Source organism: Globicephala melas, chromosome 17 (assembly GCF_963455315.2).
Source record: "Globicephala melas chromosome 17, mGloMel1.2, whole genome shotgun sequence".
In the NCBI taxonomy this organism is placed as follows: domain Eukaryota; kingdom Metazoa; phylum Chordata; class Mammalia; order Artiodactyla; family Delphinidae; genus Globicephala; species Globicephala melas.
In genome coordinates this window covers 7292858-7305829 of record NC_083330.1, presented here as the reverse complement: position 1 = coordinate 7305829, position 12972 = coordinate 7292858, and the positions used below count along the sequence as shown (strand labels likewise).

The 12972-nt window shown below is 42.3% G+C and overlaps 1 protein-coding gene across 3 annotated transcripts in view; it reads left to right on the top strand.

Moving 5' to 3' along the window:
- Positions 1–12972, top strand: part of CA8 (carbonic anhydrase 8) — a 214075-nt gene that overhangs the window by 180346 nt on the left and 20757 nt on the right. For 2 of the 3 annotated variants that reach the window (XM_060286930.1, XM_030859689.2), the window contains 2 exons: positions 1529–1641; positions 10472–10641. In XM_060286930.1, coding sequence (XP_060142913.1) covers positions 1529–1641; positions 10472–10606 — 248 coding nt within the window. In that variant the 3' untranslated portion in view covers positions 10607–10641. The remainder of the gene's footprint in view (positions 1–1528; positions 1642–10471; positions 10642–12972) is intronic. The other variant, XM_060286931.1, reaches the window with a different exon arrangement.

Below are 12972 nucleotides of genomic sequence, written 5' to 3'. Positions count from 1 at the left end.
TTTATTCTCTGTAGTTGGTACCAGTTTCAGATTGCTCTAAACCTGGGAGTAAACCTTTTGAAAGAATAAACACTTTACCGCTAGTTCCATTAATCCACGAAGAGGTTTCTTTTGGATTTTCATTCCTACAAATTGCCTCCTCTGTGTAAAGCACGACTGTAATAACATAACCTTGATATACGTGTAAGATTGGTCAGTGCAGTTCTTATTAATCTCTGGTGTGACATAAACTTTATATCTAATTTTAAAAGATAACCTCTTTGCAATGATATTATTATTTAGCTATTATTTCTAAATACTTAGGTATGCCTGAACAGGTAAGAATTGTATATAAAATACTCAAAATATAATTTGTAGATAAAGGTTGTTTTGTACAAAATTTTGGTCTTCACATTTCTCTGCCTAAACTATGTGAAATTTTTTGGTGTTCCAAACAAAACCAAATGCATCGTATCTTCTACTTTCTACATTTAATTGCACTGCTACAAACCAGTTTTTCCATATGTTGAACACTCACCCATCATATTTAATCACAGATTCTTCTAATGCAGGGCTACAAGATTTTATAAGAATGATTTTTTTTATTCTATCATAATACAATTTCAATATTTTGCTATTGAAGAAGCGATATAGAGGTAGCTAGAACAGCATGGTTAAATGCACAGACTGTTTTCTTGTCTCTCATTTTTATTAAAAAAAAATCAGATACATGATTTAACAGGCTTACAAGAATCAAAAGCTCTAAATAATCACACCTGGGAACAACTGAAGCCGTCTCTCCCTTTAAATCCCAATAGTTACAAATTATTGACCTTTTTTTTTTTGTATTTTACACAAATTTATTTTAACTGAATTTTTAAAAAGATAATTTAAACACACAGACTTTGAAGCCAGACCGCTTTCGTTCTCATCCTGGCTCTGGCCAGGATGTTAGCCCAGTGACCGTGGGCATATTACATACCCTCTGTGATTCATTTTTCCCATCTGAAACGTGCGGGTAATAATGGGACCTATGTCACTGGTTTGTTGTAAGAGTTAAATAAGTTAATGTAAAATGCTTAGAAGAGTACTTCACGTGTCGTAAACATTCAATAGATATTGGGTATAATCAGTCAGGTAAATCATCCAATAACGTAAAAAAAAAAAAAGGATACACTTCTCCTCAAGTGAGTAAACTTGATATATAGTATATATATAGTATATAGTATATATATCAAGTATGTGTATATATAATATAGTATATCAAGTTTATATACATCCAGTTTATACAGCCATATTTAAATATGTATAGTAACCCATTGAGAGAAACTGCTATAAATAATAGAAAGAGGATTCATCATGTTTTTTATTGATTGTTTTCTCCATGATGATTAGATTAAAAACACAAACGTGAGGCTCTAGTTTAAAAATGACATCCGTCTGAGAAGTGTTATTTGGACAGTTTGTAAATTTGAAAGTTATTGTTGGAATCTTCCAAATTATTTTTCATTAACTTGCCTTTCCGTGACACGCCCACGTGATGGCACAGACCCTCTGCTGCGCGATTACTGGGTCTACGAAGGCTCTCTCACTATTCCGCCCTGCAGTGAAGGTGTTACCTGGATATTATTCCGATACCCTCTAACAATATCCCAGCTACAGGTGAGTGCGGTGCTTTTAAATCTTCCAGAATGAAGTTCTGCGTTAAAGGTTACATGTTGTCTCCACAAAAGGGAAACACGTCTGTTTTACGTTTTGGCTCCCTTTGGATCAGTTAGATCAGTCACCTCTTTTCAGATAAAAGTTAAATGTCTTGAACCAGTGAAAGCAATGGAAAGGTCAAAGATGAAGAAAACCCAGCTCTCATTTATGATCTGTATTTTAAAAGTCAGTTTTTATAGAGTAAATAGAAGTCAGTGAAATAGCCAAACGTTTGATTATTATAGTTATTCCTTCCTGTGGGTTTTCCCAGGCATTGGAGAGAAAAAAGGTCTTGGAAGTAAAGTGAGAATGCCGGTTATTTCTGTAAGTCACACGCAGGCTTTGTAATAGCTCCTTCTTGGCCTGCACAGGAAAATCCTGTATGCAGAGGGTGAGGGTGCTAAAAAGAACGCCCCGGAAAGTTCTGGATTGTTCTCTAGCCCCATTTTTGTTCACCTACCACCCACCTTGGGTATAGCATAGGTGCTCTAAATGCTAATGCACAGTGTGTGTGTCTCCAAGGTGAGCTGTCACTAGGGTGTTAGGTGGCAGAGCAGGAGGCAACATCACTACAAGGTGTTTAAACAATGGTTTTGATATTATTACAAAAAAAGCTTTAAATGTCTCCTGTCCCCCAGAGGTCTGTCTAAGGATGTCTTCTGGAAGGCTATACTTGTTCTTCATGATCAGTCTCAGAAGACTTGGGCAGTCCTCTCAATAAACCAAGATTCCTTTAGAAACTTTTTACAAACTTTTATTATATCCCCTATCATTTTATAAGAAGTTCAAGTTTACTCACTACTCAGGAAAGCCTTCTTTTGTTTGTCCTTAAATCTTTAAAATCCTCCTTTCAACCTTTAACAATTTCTTATTTCTCTTTTTTCTAAGGATTAATTTTAAAAGTGCCCCATTCAGCATCTTCATTGTTTCATTATTTTAGAAACTTTGATCACACCACCTTTGGGCCTTCGTATTTTTAATATGACAAACCCCAATTCCTTTATTTATTCATTCATCTGTTTTTTTCTTACAAGAAACTGTTCCTGACTGCCAACCAGACACAGAGGGTGCAGAGATTCAGACACAGTGTTTACTCTTAAAAAGTTCACCATAGAGTTGTGGAGGCAGATGACTATTAGACAGCTATGTTGTGTCATAAGTAAGGTGCTCTGGAAACACAAAGGACAGAAACCCAATCCAGACTGGGAGGTCCAGGGAATAACTCCTGAAAAATATTAGGAGTTAGTCTAGTAAAGGAGAGGAAAGAAATTAGAAGTTTGAGTGTAATGTTAAGAGTAGAGGTTTGGACTAATGACATATAGATTTGGAATTTAATAGCAAAGGTTGTAACTGCTCTAACAGATATACCTCAAAACTTCAGTGACATCACAGTAAGAATTTATTTTTTACACACGTAAAAATGTGTTTTTACATTTTACAAATCCAGCAAATGTGTTTTTGATTCACAGTGAAGGCTTTTCTTTTCTTTTCTTTTTTTTTTTTTTTGGTACGCGGGCCTCTCACTGTTGTGGCCTCTCCCGTTACGGAGCACAGGCTCAGCGGCCACGGCTCACGGACCCAGCTGCTCCGCGGCATGTGGGATCTTCCCGGACCAGGGCACGAACCCGCGTCGCCTGCATCGGCAGGTGGACTCCCAACCACTACGCCACCAGGGAAGCCCAAGGCTTTTCTTTGTGCATTCAGGGAACCGGGTTGAAAGACACTCTGCCATCTTTAATACCTCACTTCTGGGTCCTTAGGTGTGGTCATGTAGCCAGCATGAAGGGAAAGAGCGTGGAGGCTCTCAAAGGGGGATTGCTTTTAAAGGGCCAGACCTAGAAATGGCGAACACCATTTATGCTTACATTCTGTTGGGTGGAACTCAATCACATGGCCATACCTGATTGCAGGGGAGGCTGAGAAGTGAATTCTAGCTTCACGTCCAAGAAGAAGAAATGGATTTGATGATCAGATTAGCTCAAGCTGAGGAAGAGGCAAGATAGCCCAGCTGAGGGCAAAACCCCAGTGTAGGTAGAGGAGATGGCAGCACATAGGGAACTAGGGACTTGCCCAAGGGCCTTGGGAACAGCCAGGAGGGAGTGAGTCCAGGACAGGAGAGAGTATCTCCAAGATGCGGAGAAGAAAGGTTAATAGTGACAAATGCTACAGAGAATTTAAATAGGATGCATGCTGCCCACCCAGGTAGAAAATAACTACGCTGTATAAACACGTGCCCAGATGCCGCTGCTGGGTTCTCACCCTTGACTCCTGTTTCTTGGTCTTGTGTGTTCACTGGTGGATCCTGGTATTGACACTTCTCTGTTGCTGAGGTTTGGCTTCTCTTCTCCAGTATTATTCCTCCACCATCCCTTCCGTTATGCTGCACTCGGTGTTCCAGGTCAACACCCCAGCCCATCCAAGCAGTTTGCCTTGAGGCTCTACCATGGAGAAAGCCTTCATTTCTTTTCAGAGTTGCCATCATGCAAACAAGATTCATGAACAAGGACCATCATTGCCAGTTAACTGAATTGTTAACTGAAGTGAGATGTTTCCATGGAGTGTTGAGCTGAAAGGAGAAGGGGACCAAGGGTAAAAGTTTTAACTGACATTAGTCACAAGGAGAGGAGACTGGCAGAAGTAGTAGAAGGAGCTCGGGGTCTACAGTCACATTTGTTCAGCAGTTTAAAGGTAATTTTCTAAAAATAGGTCAAATCTTTTATGAAAAATAAAATTTTTCTCTATAACCACAATAAATGTCTGTCTATTGCAAGTCAGTTCGAATTAACCTTGCTGAGCCACAGAAAAGAAAATTCTCAGTTCCACTTAGAATTCCATTAAGGATTCCCTTGCTAGCACGGTATGGGGAACGTTAACTGACAGTCTGTAAATGTGAACGAGGATGTTTTACTTCCACGTCGACCAGTATGCTATGCGAAAACCAGAGACAAATCGTCATGCCTTTCAGTCTCGCTGTCTTCAAAGGGAGCCTTGCTTTGTATTGTCCCTTTGAGTAAGGCCAGTGACAAAGTCTAGCCCTAACCCACTAAGTGATGCTCCTCAATTATTGGGAAATAAGCTGTATCTTCCTCAAAGGGAGCCAGAGGCAAAGGAATGTCCATTGGAAGGAATAATCCCAACTGCTCTTGGAAATAGACGACTTTCCAGTTAGCTGTGGCTTTACAAGAAAAAAGATGTAGGTTCTGTTAGCACAGAGCTCCATTATAGCATCTGTTCAGAGGGCAGGAATGTTGAAATGGACGGACACACACACACACACACACACACACACACACACACACACGCAGGTAAATTAAAATGCAATTTAGAGTGATGTAGGAAAAAATTATAATTTTCGGAGAATATAAATCAGTCTGTCCTTGACTTGAATGTTTCACTGTTGCTGCTCATATAATTTCATAGAAGGCAGAGCCCAAAATAGAGAAGGTCCAGAGAGGGCAGTACAAACAAGAGGAACCCAAGAGAGAGGATGTGATTCTAGAATCAAAACCAAGAAAAATTGAGAAGCCTCATCCTGTTGTACTTAAAGAGGAGCAGAGAGATACAGAGAAGGAGGCAGAAAGCGAGGGACAGAGGATTGATACAGAAAATAACAAAAGGAATAGCCAATGGCAGGTGGAGTGGCTACTAAGTGGATTATACTGAGAAATAGAAAACTTTGTATTGAAAAAATCATGTGTCCTCTTATAGGCGTAACATGTAATAAAGCAGCTGGATATTATTGTAGAAACAGTTGTATCTTGAAATGCGTCATCTGTCACAGGATAATAGTGTCTGCACTTGCAACGTAATTAAGGAAAAAGCTCTAGATCATAATGCTTTCCTAGGAAATGCACAGCTGCTGGAGGTGGGTGGGGGGAGAAGGAGTCAGCGGCTGAAGTGTGGTGTTGACAGCTAAGCCTGTCGTGGACCATTTGCATCTTCTTGGGCACTAAGAACTCTAGCATCTGGGACTGGAAGCTCCTGATTGGTTGACTTTTTCATGTTATTCCTGGTTAGCACACCCTATGCTAGGAGAAAAAACCCACACAATTGGATGGATTTGGTTGAGTGTAATTTAAAACATTTAAAAAAGTGATCTGTAACCATTAAATTACTGTAAGATAAACAGTGGTCTAAAGCGTTTAGGAAGCCGAAGTGAAAAAAAAATTTTTTTTTTTTTTCAGCTGGATTGTTTTTTATTTTTGTTTGTTTTTGGTTTTTTATAGCTGCACTGTGAGGCTTAGTTCCCTGACCAGGGATTGAACCCAGGCCATGGCAGTGAAAGCACAGAGTCCTAACCACTGGACCACCAGGGAATTCCCTCAGCTGGATTGTTATGTTTGGAAATGGGATTCTAAAAGCAGAATAAAAATACCATATTTAATCAAATCTGACAACGGAAATTGTAAGACACATTCTGATTTCACAGTGACCTTAAAATGTGAACAATATTCAGAATTGATCACACGTGGTATTCTGATATAATGGCACATGTACAAATATGTGAGCATGCGCACACACACACACACAAATGATTCTTCAGTTTTACTCTCATTTTCCTGTCTTTTTTCTCCCCACTTTTTTCTGCAGGTTCCTCTTACTCATCTGTTTCTATTTCTTAACTTACCTACTTTTCCCAAATTAGATGTGTCTGTCTTTGTTTAGTCCTTTCTCTTTCAACTTCCAGTAACGCCAGTGAAACAGAGGAATATAGATGTTGTTATGGGTTTTCACTGTGTGCATATACGCCCGTTAGAACTCGGAAAACCGTCTTAAATTTTGTTTCCTCCCAATCCTGCCTCTTCTTCATCCTTCCCCATTTCTGACTTCCTGTGGATTGAAAAGTGGGACTCTTCCTAGCCCGATTTCTGGCACAGATGCTTGTGGCCTGTGGGGTCTGGGAGCCCGTCTGGCCTTGGACCTCTGAGGAGCAGGCGTTTTTTATGCTCCATGTGGGATTTGAGTGGCCATTAACCCTGCAGACCAGGATGCTGCGGGACCCCAGCACGGTTACGTTTGAAAATGATTCCAAGTGGTTTGGAACATTTGTTGTGCATTTTCTTCTGTGTCCGTGTTTCTCTAATTTGAGTGTGCAACAGAATCCCCCCCGGGAGGGCATGTTAAAACACAGACTGCTGGGGCTTCCTTGGTGGCGCAGTGGTTGGCGGTCCGCCTGCCGATGCGGGGGGCGTGGGTTCGTGCCCCAGTCTGGGGGGGTCCCGCGTGCCGCGGAGCGGCTGGGCCCTTGAGCCATGGCCGCTGGGCCTGCGCGTCCGGAGCCTGTGCTCCGCAGCGGGAGAGGCCACAACAGTGAGAGGCCCGCGTACCGCAAAACAAAACAAAACAAAACAAAAACAAACAAAAAAACACAGACTGCTGGGCCGCACCCCAGAGTTGCTGATTTGGTGGGTCTGGGGCACTTATTCCAGGAAGCACACTTTGAGAACCACTGTTTCTCATCTACCCGCATTTATGTCCCCAGCTAATTGAGGTCAGCCGTCTTAACCCCAGAATGCTGAGTGCCTGAAGGCCGGTGTGCTGGGCGGCACCAGACCAGTCCTGTCCAATGGAAACACCACGTGAGCCGCATGTGTGAGAGAAAATTGTCTAGTAGCCACAGTAAAAAAAAGTCAAAATAAACAGGTGAAGTTAATTCAGGTAGTCTGTTTCAACCCAGTGAATCAAAAATATCATTTTAACGTGTAATCAGTGTAACAGACCATTGATGAGATTTTTCACATCCTTATTTTCATACAAAGTCTGACTTTGTGTGTATGAATCCTACGTTTCCAGTACATCTCAGTTCAGACTAACAACATTTCGAATGCTTGGTGGCCACATGGGGCTGGCTGGCGGCTGCTGTCCTTAAGCAGTGTAACTCTAGGACTTTCTCTTGCTCCTGGGAGACTCCCTCTTTCCTTTCTTAAAATGCGTTATTTTTAGGGACTTGTGAGAAAGTTTGTATTTCTTCAGCATCTTCCATGATACAGAGCGCTTCCCGTGGAGTCACGAGCTCTGTAATCTCTACGTCTCGAGTAAGTTTCGATCTGTGTGGCTCGTTGGTAACTATCCTAATGATGGGACGACAGTGGCCGAGCCCAGAGCTGGGGATTGGGCTGATAGGCAAGTTTACATCAGTGTTCCTGGGGAAAGAAAGTTCTTTTCTCTAAGCTCTTCCTCAAAAAAAAAAAAAAAAAAGATCAGATTAAGGACTGATCAGTGACAGAATGAGGGTGGTTTTAGGGATGAAAGGTCAGGAAGAGAGAGCAGTGATGTTAGAAAGAAAGTTAGATAATGGGGTAGAAGAAAATGAAACCAGAACAAGTTTCAGTACATGAAAGGTGGAGAGAGATGTGTGTGTGTGTGTGTGTGTGTATATATATATATATATATGAATGAAATCTCGTTATATATACACACATATGGACTATTTAAGTACAATTTGCTTTGTTCCCTCTATTTAACTACTACCACAAGGAATTCATTTCCTCTAATTCATGGATCATCGCCTGGTGATGAAAGAGAATAAGATGAGAACACCGACTTATGTGTTATTTTTCTCTTCTAACATGATGACATATGAACTGTAAGTCAAAATAAGTCTATTATAGGATGTGCACAGGACCTCGGAAACTACTAAAATTAATGAGTGCCAAACCTCAGACCCTAGAAATTAGCCCTTTAAATGCACACATGAAAAGAAAGCAGAACTTTGAGTGAATCATCGGGGTCCTGCAATAAGGAGGTCGCAGTAAATGTCTGAGACCCACAGGCGTGCCACCCGGGTTCAGAGGAGAGTGACTGCTCAGCTCTGCTACCTTCAGAAGGTGAGGACTTATCTCTGTCCTCTCCATCCGTCTCTTTCAAATTGGCTAAAAACAAATACCATGTTTAAGTAGAGTAGCATTAAAAATCGATGAAATCGTACATCCTGATATACGTGATAATGAGAGTCTCTGTACAGCCATGACATTTGAGTTTTGCTGAAGACTTTTATCCTGGACTATTATTCTGTTCCTTTCTCACTCTGTCTCATTTCAACGTGAGATAACGCAGTGTGTACTTGAAACCATTTGAAGTGACTAAAGGGTTCTGAGCGGTGGTTACTTCAGAAAAATTGGCATTGCAGAGAGATGCGTTTTACGGGGGATTCTCCTGCTGCCGTGGCTCTAGACATTTTTCAGATGCAGCAAGCAATATGGGTGCTGCCATATTCCCCCCTCTAAGACCCTGTGGCGGCCTAGCGGAAGACGGTTATGTAGATCAAACAGCTGATGGCTTCTATATAAATACAGCATGTGGCCGTTGTTTCAAAAAACAGGACAGTTCTAGTTGGATCAGGCTTATCCCATTGAGTGCAATCAAACAGTATTTGAAGACATGGAAAACTAGAACCATCAGAAGTCAGATTTCTAACCTGGGTTCTGATCTAACAAGCCACTTAATTTTCCCCAACTCTTGTTTTCCGACGCATATATGAATGGTTTGAATCTTGTGGGGTTCAACTCTTTTGGAGTCAGGAACCTCTTCTTAAGAAACTACTCCACAGGGAAATTTTTACAAGTCATTCAGGAGTTTCATGGGTCCCCTAAAGTCTAGGGGTCTCTAGACTTTTATTCGAACCCTGAATTAGTTCATCTCTCGCATTTTTTTCACGTTATGATTGGGAGAGGTCTATGGGTGTGCTGTATGAACCTTTGTAGGCAGAAGCCTCTGATTCGCAGATGGTGAACTTTTGGTGGATTCATGCTGTTCAGATCACACTTGCTCAACATCCGGGGATAAGTGCCAGATGTAGGGTCTACTGATGACTAGAATTTCTGAAGAGGTGGCTGTGAAGCTGGGAAAGGAGCAGCTGGACTTGGCATTGTCAGACCCGGCTAATCTGGAAACTTCCTTAACCCATGTGGCCTCAGTTTCTCCTTTTGTGTAAGGAAGGAAGAATATCTGTGGCATGTGATTTTATGGGGCATTTAAATGAAATAACAGACCATGACTTAACAGAGGTAAGTCAACTGCTAGTTGGCAGTGAGCCTCACGAATGCTTATCACGTGTTTACTTGTTGTTCAGACACTTCCCAGGGGGTTGTGTCCGGCAGACTGTGGGTTCTTAGGAGGTGCAGACCCGGCAAGTCAGGGAAACTGCAGTGCACTTGATGGGAACGGTCCCGTGGGACTGTGGGAACCTCTTCGTGTGTAACAGGAAACCTGAAAAGGGAGATGAACTTGAAAATCGCTCTTGCCAAGGGAGGAAGATGGGCTTAAACTTTTGGAAAATTAGAGGTACTCTTTGGACCTGTGCTCTCCAGAGGGCTAGACAAACATCAAAGGGAGTCTTTTGATGAAAAAACCTCCATCTGATACATTTAACATCTGGTCAGTGTTAGCGTACAGTAACACCAGAATTCATTACTTAAAGAGATACTTGGGAAGCATTTCAGATCACTGCTTCATTTGTTCACTTTTTCTCATTATGTCACAGGTGGCCATAAGAGCTTCTAGAGAGAAGTGTGTATCATTTTTGTACAAACAGATGCAGCAGGTTTCCGTGGCAGTTTGGGTTGTCTGCAGACCTTCATCCCTGCTTCTGCAGTCTTCATTCTTCTTGCAGGGGTTGCGTCTAATGTCTTAGGTCTGGAAGGATGAACTTCTTTTTCTCTCTTTGAAGTTTAATTTTAATTCTCTTTCTAAATTCTTATAATGTATGCATATTTTAAGCCATTGATGAAACTGCAGTTCTTGTTCATGGCCGGTAAGTGGTTAATCTGTTTTGTTCTGCTTTTATTTTCAGATTGAAGAATTTCGAAGGCTGAGGACACATGCAAAAGGGGCAGAGCTTGTGGAAGGCTGTGATGGGATTTTGGGAGACAATTTTAGACCCACTCAGCCACTCAGCGACAGAGTCATTAGAGCCGCGTTTCAGTAGCTGAAGAGAGCAGAAGCCGGTGCGTCTTCATCTGGGTATGTTCGGATTAAGCAAGGAAAATGAGGCACACACAGCTGAGCCTGTCACACCAAAGCGACTCTCATTGTCAACGCACTTTATTTAAATCTAGGACACATTCCCAAGCCCCATTAATCACAAGTCAGGTGGTTCGTAAAAATTTCATGCCGTGTTGGACAGAAATCTACAGTCCTTATGTTTTCGAGCAGAGCAGCCTTTCATTCTAAGTTTTGCTCTAATATCGGCTTTCATGAGGGAAGGTGCCTGAGGCAGGGGAACGGTGACATGCAAGTACCTCTCGGTACTTTACTATGTTGTCGCACCCTTGAAACCGCAGCTGTCACCTCCCATTGATGGGGGAGCGTAAGGGAAGGGACTGGGGGACCTGTTGAGCCTCAAAGTGGCCCTTGTTGTTCGGTGCAGATTTGGTCGTCTTGTTTATCGGGGTAGGTAGGTGAGGGCAGATCTGGCATGAATGAAAATACTTGTCCTATGGAAGTGCTTTTATTCGATAGATCAAGAAGCCCTTGCTAATGATCTGAGTGTAGGATGTTTCTGTACTGATTAAAACCTAATCTGTACATTTTAATATATCGAATTCAGTGTTTGTATTCCTTACCCTTAAGGACTAACAAAGTAAAACATCACAAACATGGAAAAGCTAAAATATACATAAATGCCTCTGTACTGGGTTACTTCCTCACCTTGTAGGTTGCCCAAGGGCGTGTACCTAGGTCAGTGTGCATTGCTGGGAAACCACTGCTTCTCGTAAGAGGGAAGCGTCTGTTGGAACAGTTTCCTAGGAGTCAGGTCAGAGCTCTGACTGTTTAATGGACCGCTAAGGGTATGTACTCTCATCCCGTGTGAAGGGTACAATGGACCGGGGAGTCACAGAGGAACAGAAATCTCTGGCCTCAGGGAGCTCACAGTCTCACGAGCCAGACAGCTGATATAAGAATTTTAAAGGGTGATCACGTTGTCCATGTGTCTCCCTCTCCAGTTTTCTTGCCCCCCTATTATTACTCTACTGAGGCACCCAGTACTCCAGCCAATCTGTCTTTTCTCTTCTGTGAATGTGCTTTGCTCACCCAGTCCTCCCCCCTTCCCTTTTGCTCGTTGAAACCCTGGCCGACTAGAGGCCCAACTTGCATACGGTCCTCAGCAGGAATTCTCTCCTTGTCCCTTACATCGTACCTCTTGTCTCACATTTTTTCTTCCATTTAGCTATTCGTATATTTATTTCCTGTGTCAGATTTCAAGCTTCTTAAGGGTTGAAACGTGTTGAGTTTACTTTGAATCCATCATGGCATGTAACACCTGGAGTCGTGGATGTCGTTAGGGAAATTAGAAATTCCTTAGAACTTATGTGTGTCCTGTATCAGCCAACTGTGTTCCAGTCCTTCGTTCCTTCTCAGTTTCTGTGTCAGCTAGTAGATGATGAGATGATGGGGATGATGAGGAGGAGGCCAGGCAAAGTCACCTGTGGTAGGAATGAGAAGGAACTTTCAGTAATTCATATATGATAACAATGGAGAACATCCCCGGGGGCTTTAAGCTGAGCCTTATAATGGATGAGCTAAAGAATTAAAATAATATTCAGTCAGAAATCATTATTGAGCACCTACTACGTGATTGGTTCTGTGTATACAGAGATGAGAAGAACAGATGTGGTCTCTGCCCTCATAAAAGCTAGAGTCTGAGATGGGGAACCTGACAATCGAGAAACAAACACTTCTGGCACAGGGAGATCAGCTCGGTGCTTTGTGACCACCTAGAGGGGTGGGATAAGGAGGGTGGGAGGGAAACGCAAGAGGGAGGGGATATGGGGATATATGTATGCATATAGCTGATTCACTTTGTTATACAGCAGAAACTAACACAACACTGTAAAGCAATTATGCACCAATAAAGATGTTAAAAGAATACACAGTTAATAAATTCCATGAATGAAAAGAACCAAGAAATGGAGTGAAGGAGATTTCAGATAGAGGGAATATCTTTTGCAGAGACCCCGAGGGCCCAGTCTCTGTGGAGGTGGTAAGAATTTGATGCATTGATGAACCTGAAAAAAGCCTTGTGAGTCGGGGGTGTGGAAATGCAAAGGGAAGATCAGGCAGGGCCCCATGACTTAAAGGGCCTCGGCAGCCGTGCTAAGACATCTTTACTTCATCGTCAGTGTGCTGAGATCTAAGCGTTCTCAGGGGAGTGGCCTTCTCAGGAGATCACAGTGGCTGGAGAACAAATGGACCAGATGATTGTGGGCCAGGCTGTGGCGGTGGAAGGATATTTTAGACGTCCACTGGGTAGCCAAGGTGAAAGGCATGCCGGCATGGGTACCAGCCTAGGAG